Source organism: Lampris incognitus, chromosome 17, assembly GCF_029633865.1.
Source record: "Lampris incognitus isolate fLamInc1 chromosome 17, fLamInc1.hap2, whole genome shotgun sequence".
NCBI lineage: Eukaryota > Metazoa > Chordata > Actinopteri > Lampriformes > Lampridae > Lampris > Lampris incognitus.
In genome coordinates, this window is record NC_079227.1 from 7,251,458 (window position 1) to 7,265,921 (window position 14,464).

At 47.8% G+C, this 14,464-nt stretch overlaps 2 protein-coding genes across 2 annotated transcripts in view; one reads left to right on the plus strand and one right to left on the minus strand.

Moving 5' to 3' along the window:
- The window catches only part of dnah3 (dynein axonemal heavy chain 3), a 56,947-nt gene extending 47,946 nt beyond the window's left edge, over window positions 1-9,001 (plus strand). Inside the window, 10 exon segments of the mRNA XM_056296665.1 lie at window positions 118-1,745; window positions 2,188-2,413; window positions 2,519-2,763; window positions 3,175-3,291; window positions 3,871-4,028; window positions 4,241-4,408; window positions 5,336-5,478; window positions 6,864-7,068; window positions 8,299-8,436; window positions 8,541-9,001. Coding sequence (XP_056152640.1) covers window positions 118-1,745; window positions 2,188-2,413; window positions 2,519-2,763; window positions 3,175-3,291; window positions 3,871-4,028; window positions 4,241-4,408; window positions 5,336-5,478; window positions 6,864-7,068; window positions 8,299-8,436; window positions 8,541-8,894 — 3,382 coding nt within the window. The 3' untranslated portion in view covers window positions 8,895-9,001.
- A 1,346-nt stretch (window positions 9,002-10,347) lies between these two features.
- On the minus strand, window positions 10,348-14,176 carry lyrm1 (LYR motif containing 1). The gene is made up of 5 exons (XM_056297516.1): window positions 13,880-14,176; window positions 12,569-12,779; window positions 12,381-12,441; window positions 11,618-11,649; window positions 10,348-11,517 (listed from the first exon to the last, which is right to left on the minus strand). The coding sequence occupies exons 2-5, from the start codon at window positions 12,725-12,727 to the stop codon at window positions 11,404-11,406; spliced, it is 366 nt and encodes a 121-aa protein (XP_056153491.1). The 5' UTR covers window positions 12,728-12,779; window positions 13,880-14,176; the 3' UTR covers window positions 10,348-11,403.
- Window positions 14,177-14,464: the final 288 nt, after the last annotated feature.

The window sequence follows — 14,464 nt, forward strand, 5'->3', positions numbered from 1 at the left end:
ATTACTGCAGAATTTAAATTCTCAACAGGAGTTTATCTATCTTATCTTACACATATAGTATACCTGAGGAATAATACTTTCTACATGATCATTATATGTCTCTCTTCCCCTCCACAGATACACTAACATGACAGGTGATGTACTCCTCTCATCTGGCACTGTGTCATACCTGGGGGCCTTCACAGTTGACTATCGAGTGGAGTGCCAGCGACAATGGCATGTCCTTTGCCAGGAGAAAAAAATCCCATGCTCTGAGGACTTCACCCTCACCAACACCCTGGGCAACCAGGTGGCCATCAGGGCATGGCAGATTGCTGGACTTCCTGTAGACTCTTTCTCCACGGACAATGGCATTATCATATCAAACTCCCGCCGCTGGCCCCTCATGATCGACCCCCAAGGTCAGGCCAACAATTGGATCAAGAACATGGAGAAGGCTAACAAGTTGGCTGTCATCAAGCTCTCAGATGAGAACTACATGAGAACCTTGGAGAATGCCATCCAGTTTGGAACCCCAGTTCTCTTGGAGAATGTTGGCGAGGAGCTAGACGCAGTGCTTGAACCCGTGTTGCTGAAGCAGACCTTCAAACAGCAAGGCGTAGGTTACATGAAGCTGGGAGAGAAAATTGTGGAATATTCTGAAAACTTTTTGTTCTACATGACCACCGGGCTGAGAAATCCCCACTACCTCCCCGAAGTGGCTATCAAAGTCTGCCTGCTGAACTTCATGATCACCCCTCAGGGCCTGCAGGACCAGCTCCTGGGGATTGTAGCTGCAAAGGAGAAACCTGAGTTGGAAGAAAAGAAGAACCAGCTCATTCTGGAGAGCGCTGCCAACAACAAGCAGCTGAAGGAAATTGAGGACAAAATCCTGCAAGTGCTCTCCTCATCAGAGGGGAACATCCTGGAGGATGAGACAGCCATCGAGATCCTGTCCTCCTCCAAAGTGCTGTCTGAGGAGATCTCAGAGAAGCAGAAAATCGCCAGCATCACTGAGAAGGAGATCGATGTCACTCGAATGGGATATCGACCTGTAGCTGAGCACTCCTCCATCTTGTTCTTCTGCATCTCAGAGTTGGCTAACATCGAGCCCATGTACCAGTACTCTCTCAACTGGTTCATCAACCTCTACCTGTACTCCATAGCCCACAGTTTGAGGAGCGATGCCCTGGAGGAGAGGATTGAGAATATTGTCAAGCACTTCACCCTCAGCATCTACAACAAAGTGTGTTGCTCGCTCTTTGAGAAGGACAAGCTGCTCTACTCGTTGCTGCTCACCGTGGGTGTTATGCAAGGCAAGGGTCAAGTCAATGACCAAGTCTGGCGCTTCCTCCTGACCGGTGGCATTGCCCTGGACAACCCTCACCCCAACCCTGCTCCAGAGTGGCTTTCTGACAAATCCTGGTCTGAGATCATCAGGGCCTCTACTCTGCCAAACCTGGATGGATTCTTTGAGCATGTGCGAGATAACATCTCCAGATGGAAGATGATCTATGATTCAGGTAAGCCGCATAAGGAGCAGCTGCCCAACCAGTGGAGAACGTTGGTTGGAATGGACCGAATGGTGGTTCTCAGGTGCCTCAGGCCAGATAAGTTGGTGCCAGCGGTGCAGGCGTTCATAGTGGACAGCATGGGGCAGTCCTACATCGAACCACCCACCTTTGACCTGGCGGGGAGTTATAGTGACTCCAACTGCTGCTCTCCTCTCATCTTTGTGCTCTCACCGGGATCTGATCCAACTGCAGGTGATTTATCCATGACCATTCCTCCTCATAGGTGCTACCACAAACTGCTGTCTTCTGTGTACTTGTTCTGGTGGGATTTACCCATTCTTATGCTGTGTTTATGGAGTAGAAATAAACTAACAAAAGGTCCAACTATTCTGATGACACGATATAAAATCAGCATTAACTTTTGAAGATTTTATGTCATCAAACTATTTATCAAAGGGATTATGAAGATCTTTCCACATTGTATGTGGTTTTACTGTATAGTTGGAAAATATTATCTGATATTTCTTTGTCACTGGGAATTTTTCATGTTACCTCTAAAACACATAGTGTTTGTCTCTTTGTAAATGTGTGGTAATAGCTGTAAAACACTTGGACTTCAGATTCCTAGTATAATGAGAGCTTACTTGGAAAATAAAACAGATTCTGGTTTTCATTCTGATTTATATTTTTTCAGGTCTGCTCAAATTTGCTGATGACCTGAAAATGGGGGGCAGTAAGACCCAGACAATCTCTCTAGGGCAGGGCCAGGGGCCCATAGCGGCCCGGATGATAGACCAAGCCATCAAAGAAGGTACCTGGGTGGTGCTGCAGAATTGTCACCTGGCCACCAGCTGGATGCCCATGCTGGAGAGGATCTGTGAGGAGACCATCACCCCTGAAAACACGCATCCCAACTTCAGGTCAGCATCGTCATTTTAGAAAACATACCATGATCGTTACGCTAATTAGATGACTTGTAGGAAGTACAGGTACAAGGTGATTCAGACCCTACCTCCTGGCTGCAGGTTGTGGTTGACCAGTTACCCGTCCGACATGTTCCCAGTCAGCATCCTGCAGAATGGGGTGAAGATGACCAATGAGCCCCCCAAAGGAATGAGAGCCAACCTGCTGCGCTCGTACCTGAGCGACCCAATCTCAGACCCAGCATTCTTCTGCAGCTCCAGGAAGCAGGTCATCTGGCAGAAGCTGCTGTTTGGTCTCACCTGCTTCCATGCTCTAGTGCAGGAGAGGAGAAACTTCGGACCTTTGGGTGCGAAATGTGACGCTCTTTTGACCTTGTCTGCTCCTTGTCTCTCATGTCAGATAAACCCTCAATTGGGTGTGTCATCTTATGATGGGGCAATGAAATATGGCTTATAAGTTTGTTTTTATCTTTTTTTAACACTTAGTGAAACGTTTCCCTCTCCTTTATTGAGTAGTTTGCTTATTGGTTTGTTGGGTCTTAGGATCCCGATAATCTGTGAAAACAAAACCTGTCTTTACATTGGGGCATTTGAATGTGGTGTCAGTTTTTTTTTCCAATTTTGGACATGGTTCTGAAACCTTTTCACATCCCACTTACCTTCATTCGGTAATTCTGCCTTTGTGTTGGGTTATCTCTTAAGCTTATGGTTGCAGAGCTGCGGTGCTGTTCTCTTTATGCTGTCTATCTTTTGCTCAGGTTGGAACATCCCCTATGAGTTCAGTGAGTCGGACCTTAGGATCAGCATGAGGCAGATCCAGATGTTCCTGGAGGAGTATGACGAGATTCCATTGGAGGCCCTCACATACCTGACAGGTGAAACAATCAGGGATACAAACAAATCCAGACTTTGAAAAGCCGGACCTTGATGTGAAGGCAGCACTGGGAGCATATTGAAAAATAAGATGCCCCTTCTGCTGGAGGACTCAGGTTTGAGTCCGCTTGTTGTCGTTTGTCTGCCCCGCTGAAGGGTACCAAGCCCGAGGTTGAATTCCCATCATCTCCAAGGCTTCTGTTCCGTAGCTGACCCTGGTCTCTGACCTCCCTGTGGAGGGTAGGCTAATGAAAAAGAGAATATCCTCAGAGACCACCAAGCAATAAAATTGTGAACATTTCTTAAATCAAAATAAAAGTATCAGCATGACGTAAAGCTTTTACAAGGCAGTTTAATCAATTTCACCACAGTAACCTGTAATTTCCTTATGATCTCTCATATCTTACATATATTTAGAGTATTTTGCTGTGTTTTGGGCTCTTTCCACTTTGTTCTGTGTTATATTCACCGGTCCTGAAAAATGTCCTTCTTGAAGACAATATTAGAACAATCAAAATTCAATCACTCAACCAGTCAACCTTCTAATCAGTATGCCTTTGTGTTTGTTTGTCTTGTGTCAGGTGAGTGTAATTACGGTGGCAGGGTGACAGATGACAAGGACAGGCGTCTGCTGCTCTCCCTGCTGTCCATCTTCTACAGCCGGGAGCTGATAGAGCAGGAGCGTTACTGCCTGTGTGAAGGAGACTTGTATTATGTCCCTCCTCATGGCCCCTACCAGGTACTGCTGGAACCCCGTTTCCTCCTCCGAAAATGACCACATCTGTCATTATCATCTGTTGCCGTACAGCATTTGTTTGATATGGTGACAAAGCATCTGTATGACATCTGTTTTATGGTTTTCACTTTTGATAAAACTTCCTGTGTGTGTGTGTGTGTGTGTGTGTGTGTGTGTGTGTGTGTGTGTGTGTGTGTGTGTGTGTTAAATCCTAGACCTATGTTGACTACATTCGCAGTCTACCAATCAGTGCAGACCCTAGTGTCTTTGGACTCCATAGCAACGCTGACATCACCAAGGACAATCAAGAGACCAATCAGCTGGTTGATGGCGTGCTGCTGACTCTGCCCAGGCAGTCTGGAGGCGGGGCCAAATCTCCCCAGGTTAACAGTAATGAAAGAGGATAGTCAGAGGGAAACTGGTCTTTAGGAGCGATGAATTGGCCTATCAGCTCTCTGGAGCTCAAAACTCAAAACACCCGCTTCCGGTGTGGGAAGATGGGGGCGTGAATTCGCGTTTTCAGTGGTCTCACCCAGTACCGTCCACGCAGTGTCTTTTTCCATGTCTGCATCTAAGTTTGTTTTGTGTTCATTTGATGGCTGGGAGAGCTGGTGCTGGATCGGCTGGGAGAGCTTGGTCTGCTGCGTGGGCCCAGGCACCATGGCCCTGACCGGAGCTGCACCCGAAGAGGTAACACCAAGGGTGGTCTGACAGGACGTGGAAGCAGGGCAGGCTAAGCTAACTGCTAGCCCATGCAGACCGGCAGTTCCGATAACACCGAGGGCGGTCTGGTGGCGGCCTCACCTAGCGTTGACTGTCTTTTTGGTGTCATCGTGCGGAGTGGGGAGGTGTGTCAAAGGTGTCTGGCTGGGTGAGTGTGCATTGGATCAGCTGGGGGAGCCTGGTCTGCTGCATCCAGTGGGCCCAGGGACCACAGCCCTGCAAGAGCTGCACCCGAGGAGGTAGCACCAAGGGCGGTCTGACAGGACGTAGAAGCGGGGCAGGCTAAGCTAACTGCTAGCCCATGCAGACCGGCAGTTCTGACAGTCATCCTGGCTGGCGTTCGTTCTCTGGACAGTGGAATTTTTGGACTGTGTTGTTAACTGTATGATTTTTTTTTTGTTTTTTTTTTTTTGTTGCTTTGTTCTTTGTTTTGTATGTTTTTGGTGGTGTCGTTTTTGGGAAATTTGGGATGTGTGTTTTCATCTTTTGTGTCGCCCTGCTGTGGACACAAAAAAAAAAATGTCGCTGATTCCTGAAAACAGCATATCCTGGCAGTTGATGGACATTGAATGCTTCTTGTCTGACAGGAAGTTGTGGATGATTTGGCCGAAGACATCCTGTCAAAACTGCCAGGAGACTTCGACATGCAGATGGTGATGGATAGATACCCGGTCATGTACGAGGAATCCATGAACACTGTCCTGAGGCAGGAGCTCATCCGCTTTAACAGGTAACAACAACATACGTGAAGATAAGAGTGTTAAGGGAGTGGATACAAGTGGATACAATTGGCAGATACAATTTGTTATTGAATCATCTCAGTTATCCAAACTGCACAGTTATGACACAACCCGAGGGCAGAAATGACTCACAGTCATTGATCCACATCCGTATCAATTGCTGCTATAAAAGACACCACACTTGTATGGTTGGTGCCATTTGCGCACAGGTCTTGCCACCCTTTAACACAGTTGATAACCGGTATTACTGCCTGTTACCAACAAACAGAATCATCATTCTCCCGTATACAAATCCGCCATTATCATATGATGCCTAGTTGCTTAATGACTCATATAGTTTGGAAACGCCTTTGCATGTGTGTGATATAATTGGTCTGATGTTGTGTTGAGGTTTGATACCAGCAAGCAACATGACTGGGCAGACGGTGACAGCAAGTCTGTCGTCACCTGGCTTATCAACTTATCCTAGTTGCCAGGCAGACTTGCTGGAGCAAATATATACGCTTTCATTTGGTAAGAAAAAAAATTCAGGGGCGCCCGGGTAGTGTAGCGGTCTAGTCCATTGCCTACCAACACAGGGATCGCCGGTTCAAATCCCCATGTTACCTCCGGCTTGGTCGGGCGTCCCTACACATGCAATTGGCTGTGTCTGCAGGTGGGAATCCGGATGTGGGTGTGTGTCCTGGTCGCTGCACTAGCACCTCCTCTGATCGGTCGAGACGCCTGTTCGGGGGGGGGGACTGGGGGGAATAGCGTGATCCTCCCACGTGCTACGACCCCCTGGTGAAACTCCTCACTGTCAGGTGAAAGGAAGCGGCTGGTGACTCCACATGTATGGGAGGAGACATGTGGTAGTCTGTAGCCCTCCCCGGATCGGCAGAGGGGGTGGAGCAGCGGCTCGGAAGAGTGGGGTAATTGGCCGGGTACAATTGGGGAGAAAAAGGGGGAAAAAAACAACAACAAAAATAAAAATACAGGTATTGATAACTGCATGCCACTGGGAACACCACCCATCGTGGAAGACCTACGTCGCATGGCATGTTTCCACCCAGAAATTTACTTTTACACTTTAATCAAATTATTGAAAGTATTCAAATGCAAATTAATTACAATTCCACTTCCACTCAGCTGCTTTTAACAATAAAACACCTGCTGCTGGCAGCAACTTGTCCTCAAAAACCGTAAAGAGAAAAATGATTAAAAAGAAGTAGTTTGAAAACTTGAAAAACACATTTTTCAGTTGCCCATTTTTACATAATCTCTTTACCTGCATGACCTTGATAAACTTCTCCACCGCAAGCAAATGTGGAATATGTTTTGCAATATTTTAAAGCTTTTTAAATATTTCCAACACACATACACACTCTCGTGTCAGGTTGACTGAGGTGTTACGTGTCAGCCTGGTTAACACCCGTAAGGCGCTGAAGGGTCAGGTGGTGATGTCAGCCGAGCTGGAGGAGGTCTTCGACAGCATGCTGGTGGGAAAGGTGCCCACCATGTGGGCTGCCAAATCCTACCCCTCCCTCAAACCGCTGGGGAGCTACGTGGCTGATCTCCTGGCCAGGCTTCACTTCCTGCAGGTGAGAAATACCTTCGATGAAACATCAGCAGCCAAACATGTGAACGAATGATGATTTATTTCCAACATGTAAATAAGCAGGATATAACATACAGGTGAGCCAAATGATCAACAAAGCCACACATCAAACTCAGCGAAGAGATCTCCGTATGCATCACATTATTTGTTATATGTTGAAAAGGAGTAGGAGGAGGTACACACTTAAAAGTATATACACACATGTCTGTGAATGTTCTCATTCATCCAGGTCATGGTTATCCAAAGGAATTGAATCAAGTGCAACTGGACTTGGTATATATCAGTGAAGAAGTTTCGCCTCTCATCCAAGAGGCTTCATCACGGCTATATACCAAGTCCAGTCGCACTTGATTCAATTCCTTTGGATATATACACACAATAGTCACATATCGTGAATAGGTGGAGAAACAGAAGGTGCTACTCAACAAAACGTGGGAGTTATGGGGCCACTTTTGTGGCTGTTCAAGCATCATTTTAGAATCTATGTCTTCAAAGGGTCTTCGGGTGGCGTGGCGGTCTATTCCGTTGCCTACCAACACGGGGATCGCTGGTTCGAATCCCCATGTTACCTCCGGCTTGGTCGGGCGTCCCTACAGACACAGTTGGCTGTGTTTGCGGGTGGGAAGCCAGATGTGGGTATGTGTCCTGGTCGCTGTACTAGTGCCTCCTCTGGTCGGTTGGGGCGCCTGTTTGGGGGGGAGGGGGAACTGGGGGGGAATAGCGTGATCCTCCCACGCGCTATGTCCCCCTGGTGAAACTCCTCACTGTCCGGTGAAAAGAAACGGCTGGCGGCTCCACATGTATCGGAGGAGACATGTGGTAGTCTGCAGTCCTCCCCGGATCAGCAGAGGGGGTGGAGCAGGGACCGGGATGGCTTGGAAGAGTGGGGTAATTGGACGGGTACAATTTGGGGGGGAAAGGGGGGGGGGATCCAAAAAAAAAAGAAGAAGAAAAGAATCCATCTTCAAGTACCTCCAGTACTTTAAGTATCTGGGTTGATATGTAGTCTAGATGTAGTAGTTCTGCCCAGATCTGCAGTGAGGGAAAGTTCAGCTGAACTTCAAGTGTAGCACACATACATAACACAATATGGAAGGATGTGATTGCCAAAGCAGCATTGTAGAAAGTGTATGAATAGGATGGGTGATACTGCCTCTGCTTTGGTTATGCTGATAACAACTTATTTATGCGGCTGAATATCTTCATGTGACAGGAGTGGACAGACCACGGCCCGCCCACAGTCTTCTGGCTCTCTGGCTTCTACTTCACGCAGTCCTTCCTCACCGGAGTGTCTCAGAACTTTGCGAGGAAGTACACCATCCCCATCGACTACGTTGGCTTTGAGTTTGAGGCAAGTGAACTGCTGATTGTTCCTCCTCTTCATCAGTATGTCGTATCCACAGTCAGAGGGGCTTTTTTCAGTGGGGTTTTTTTTTTTTTGTTGGTTGTTTCCAGGTGACCAAACAGGAGACCCATATGGATGAGAAGCCAGACGACGGGGCCTATGTTAGGGGTCTCTTCATGGAGGGGGCGCGCTGGGACAGGGAGAGGATGGTCATCGGCGAGTCCCTTCCGAAGATCCTCTTCGACCCTCTGCCCATCATCTGGCTCAAGCCGGGAGAGACAGCCAAGTTCAAGCACCAAAACATCTACGTGTGTCCCGTTTACAAAACCAGCGCCCGCCGAGGAACCCTGTCCACCACGGGCCACTCCACCAACTACGTCCTGCCCATCGAGCTGCCCTCAGACCAGCCGCAGAAGCACTGGATCAACCGGGGCGTGGCGTGCCTCTGCCAGCTGGATGACTAGGCATGAGCAGGAGGCCAGCGGCTGTTTTGGTCATTCATGCTAACTATTAAATACGTTTGCCAAGTACATGTACTTGTCTTTGTATGTACAAGTTACACAGGCACCTGTAAGAAGACTTGCTAACTGGTTGGACCAAGGATTTTTTTTTTCTCCCCAATTGTATCCAGCCAATTACTCCACTCTTCCGAGCCATCCCGGTCACCCGGTCACTGCTCCACCTCCTCTGCCGATCCGGGGAGGGCTGCAGACTACCACATGCCTCCTCCGATACATGTGGCGTTGCCAGCCGCTTCTGTTCACCTGACAGTGAGGAGTTTCACCAGGGGGACGTAGCGCGTGGGAAGCTCACACTGTCCCCCCCCAGTTCCCCCTCCCCCCGAACAGGCGCCCCGACCAACCAGAGGAGGCGCTAGTGCAGCGACCAGGACACATACCCACACCCAGCTTCCCACCCGCGGACACGGCCAATTGCATCTGTAGGGACGCCCGACCAAGCCAGAGGTAACACGGGGATCGCCAGTTTGAATCCCCGTGTTACCTCTGGCTTGGATTCAAACTGGCGATCCCTGTAGATAGGCAATGGAATAGACCACCATGCTGCCCGGATGCCCCGACCAAGGATGTTTAAAATGTTACTGAGACTTTAGAGGTTCTGTCAAGGCGCACATGCTCCATATTATTATATTTGTAGCCAAAGGATTCATGATGACGCAAACGCCTCTTTTTATTTCCTTTCTGGGAATACTGACGAACTCCTATCTGGGAATACTGACGAACTCCTTTCTTGGAATACTGACGAACTCCTTTCTGGGAATACTGACGAACTCTTGGATTCTTCACCACATTCTTGTGTCTAAGACAAGACTGAGGTTTTCATAGGGGACTACAACTGAATTACTGAACTCACATTTCCGGTCACTATGACCTGAGACATTCTAGTTTACTTGGCTGAACCTTTTGCTGCTTTCTTCGATGGCGGAAGGAAATATTTTGTCCTCTGATCCGCGATGTCACGCCGGGTCAAAGCTCCGAGATTCAAGCCAGGAAAGGTGCACAGGGTGACAGCGTCTCCGGTAGGGTTTAACAAAGTGGTGACAGAGGAATGTTGTCCAGTTGAGAAGAAAGGCCCGTGCTATCACTTAAAGCTCGTTATGATGGAAACGCTCATCCGAGGGCACTCAACTTCCTGTTTCATGTCTCTCTAGAATGTTCTGAACACGAGCCGTTTGAATCAGTGACAGGTAAGATGGGAATTTACTCAGGATATCTTTTAGTTTACATTTTGCCATTATCTTGGGACATTCCTGTCACTGACCCTGAACACATCATCCTCCTACAGACAGAAAGCTGACAACTGACACTTCAGTATATGACCCAGACACCAACAGCAAGTGTCATCTTTCTTTTTTCCAATTCATTGATTTTTAGGATCCCCCCCCCCCCCAGTTGTACTTGGCCAATTACCCCGCTCGGTCGCTGATCCACCCCCTCTGCCGGTCCAGGGAGGGCTGCAGACTACCACATGCCTCCTCCCATACATGTGGAGTCACCAGCCGCTTCTTTTCACCTGACAGTGAGGAGTTTTACCAGGGGGACACAGCGTGTGGGAAGATCACGCTGTTACCCCCCCAGTTCCCCCTGCCCCCTGAACAGGCGCCCTGACCGACCAGAGGAGGCGCTAGTCCAGCGACCAGGACACAAACCCACATCCGGCTTCCCACCCGCGTCTGCGGGGACGTTTGATGAAGCCGGAGGTAACATGGGGACTCGAACCGGTGATCCCTGTGTCGGTAGGCAACGGAATAGACCACCACGCCCCCCGGAGGCCCCATCGTTTCTTCTTAGCGGGTGTTTCTTCTGATGCTGACACACTAAAACGTCACCTAGTACATCTATTTGGGGTTAGGGGTAGTAATTGTGTGTAGGGAGGTGAGTTGCCCCACTTGAGTTTGAACAGTCCCCATGCTCAGGTATCAGGCAGAAGTCTCATTTGTTTCTTCATTTGGTTCGAATGTTGCCTTATTAATCTACGGGTGGCACAAAACAACTTCGTGGCGAGGATTTGCACTCAGACGCACTCTACTCAACAATTCTATCTTTCTATGCAATTCTATTTGGATGCTGAATATAAAGTCAGAGCCGTATTGTTTATAAAAAAAAATTTATTACATGGAATAAAGAATACAGTTCAACCCAATATTACTTGATAGTGCTTTTTAATACAAGACAGACAATGCTGACTGTGTTCCTCTGAACCACTTCACGGAACAGAAAGTGACATGTACACCATTGTAAAATTGTAAAGTCTTAGTGGGGGTTTTTTTATATCAAAAGATACTTACAATGTGCCTGTAGAACTGGAAGAAATACCCCCCCCCCCCCCAAGTAAGGAATACTGTGGCAGACATGTCCGGCTGAGTGGTCTTGTCGGCCTAACCCTTGAGATCAGCTTGTGACTGATCTCTGCAGGGTAACATGAAGCCTTGGCAGGGATGAGGTTTATCAAGTGTCAGGTCTCGTCATGCGACTGTAAGTAAACCGGCTTGGCCTGCTTCCTGAGGCGCTGCTGTGCACGCAGCTTCCGGCCTTTCTGGGTTGCCAGTCCCATTGGTGGTAGGTAGGTCTGCAATGACATTTGAGAGATCACAACGGCGCCGAATTGATCAGCAGTAGAGAAGCCTGCGAAGACGCAGGAAATGATTACTAGAGAGGTTTTCACTCACAGCTCTCGGATACGGGTTCCTGTAATGTAGACCTGTCAGAAAAGTAAACATCCAAATAATTATATGAAAAAAAAAACCTGGATCAGCAACGATGCATTTTAACCGTGCCGACACATTTTTACAACTTTTATATAACTTTTTTTTATGGATTTTTTTTTCTTTTAGGCACTAAAGTTTACCTTTTGCTCTGACGGGGACCTTTTTTTCTAGGTTTGACTTCTGAAATTGATGTATTGTGGCCCATTCATCCATCCATCATCCAAACCGCTTATCCTGCTCTCAGGGTTGCGGGGATGCTGGAGCCTATCCCAGCAGTCATTGGGCGGCAGGCGGGGAGACACCCTGGACAGGCCACCAGGCCATCACACAGGGCCCACACGTCCAAACACACACACATTCACATCTAGGGACAATTTAGTACGGCCGAGTCACCTGACCTCCATGTCTTTGGACTGTGGGAGGAAACCGGAGCACCCGGAGGAAACCCACGCAGACACGGAGAGAACATGCAAACTCCACACAGAGGACGACCCCCAAGGTTGGACTACCCCGGGGCTCGAACCCAGGACCTTCTTGCTGTGAGGCGACCGTGCTAACCACTGTTCCACCGTGCTGCCTATTGTGGACCAACTTCACTCAAATTATGCCAGGGACCTCCTGGTCATACCCTGTCTGAGAAAACTTGGTAAAAGAGAAGCTTTCGAACTCTGACAATCTCAGGTCAAGAGAAAAAAAAAACCCTTTAAATTCTTTCCAATCTTACCAATTTCTATCCTTGCCTCGCATTCCTCTATGCACCGTTTGATCGATTCCTGATCTGTCAGCTTCAGGGAAACAACAAGGGAGAAGACCAGTCAAAAATGCCAAAACACTGACTCTACTTGTGTGTGTGTGTGTGTGTGTGTGTGTGTGTGTGTGTGTGTGTGTGTGTGTGTGTGGCAGCCATTTCACCTGCTGGTTCTGTCTGAACAGCGTGCGGGCCTCTTGGACTATGTACTTTCTCTCAGTCTCTGTGTCCTGCGGGAAGGCTGTTGAGGCTTGCCACGACCGGGCGACCCGAAGCACCCTCATGTAAAGAGACAACACCTTGCTGCGAGTGGCTGCCGTCATCAGCGTGCACGCCGCACAGCGGAGGACACGTGTCGGTCACAAACTCACGCAGCTTTAAGAAAAGAAGGAAAATAATACAGACACGTCCTTAAAATAACCCACACCTTCTTTTACTCGAATTCATCTTGGGGCATACGGATGTTACTGGAGGTTGTAATATTACTCGCCGCCAGGTGTCGCTGTAAACACCGGTTCTGACAAAAAACACTCGATTGTGGGTTAATTGGATAATTAAGCACATCCAAAAATAGGTTAAAAGGCATTTTACAAAACGAGATAAAATCAACAACAGAGCTGAAAATGACGTAAAGCATCAATACAGAATTGGGGGGGGGGGGCACATGTTAATACAAAGGATAAAACCTACTCCCATAGTTTCGTAATGTGTGTGTGTGTGTGTGTGTGTGTGTGTGTGTGTGTGTGTGTGTGTGTTAGTTAGTGTAGACAGCGGGACCGAAAACTAAAGTACTTATGATCCTAATTCTTTTTGGAGGTGGTAGGTACTGTCTCAGAGAGTAAGGGAAAAATCCCAGAAAATTAAAATTATGCATAATTATGCATAAATATGCAAAATATGAATTTTTGCTAAAAATGGCTAAAAACCACTTTTCTCGGCATTTCAGGTGATTCTGAGCAGCTTTGGTTTTTTTCACCTATATAAAAAAAATTCTGGGACTTAGAAATGTTTTGGCATTATGCAAAATATATGCATTTTTGCAAAAATGCACTTATGATCCTAATTTTTTTTGGGGGGGAGGTGGTAGGTATTGTTCCAGAGAGGACCGGAAAAATAGCAGAAAATTACAATTATGCATAATTATGCAAAATATGCATTTTCTAAAAATGGCTAAAAACCGCTTTTCTCGGCGTTTCAGACGATTCTGAGCATTTGGGGGGAGGGAGTTTGAGTGGGGGGGTTAGGGGCAGGGGGAAGGCGGTTAGCTGGCAGGACGAAGAGGAGGGAGATTTAGACGGGCGGATCACCAAATCGCTACATTGTAGCGGGGTTCTCCTAGTAATAAAACATAACAAGAAAAGCCTTGGCATAAAAGTTAGTTGGAAGAAATGGCTTGACAGACGGCAGCAGCGTTGTTAGCCTGAGACCCTCGGGTGGGGGGGAGCCCCACAGCGGGAAGGCCCTGACAGGTTTACCTGACCGCGGCGTCTGTGGTGTGGCCGTCTGGCTGAGGGGTTCTCGGTCCAACCGTCTCTGCTTTCCACCCCAGCACATCAACAGAACGATTCAGAGAGCAGACATAAACAATGCTGGGTACTTTTAGCTGCGGCTCTTCCAGCCAAACATATCCAATCCGCGAAATGCCATGAATTGAATAAACAGGCGTCGCTTAGTTAATCGACATACACTGTTCATTATCACGCAAGTGAGTCGTACATTTCTACGTTAACAGACGTTACTTGACCTACCTGCTCTATCGGATGCTGGCTAGGCAGGCAATTTGTCACGTCAGTCGCCTGATGATGACGTAATTTCTCTTCTTCTTCTTCTTCTTTCCTATAATACGCATTACCGCCACCAGCTGCCCCGGAGTACGGATCTGAGCACTGTTTAGGGCGGAGGTTCGTTCAGTTATTGTACAGAACAGTGAAGTGGATTTTATTTGTACGGCAAGGGGCTTTACTGCAACTGCACATGGCTGTACCCTCCTGTACTTTTCCACTCTGTGCAGTTTCTTAATCGTGAAACTAATATATAACGTATCTCTTAGTCTCATTCTT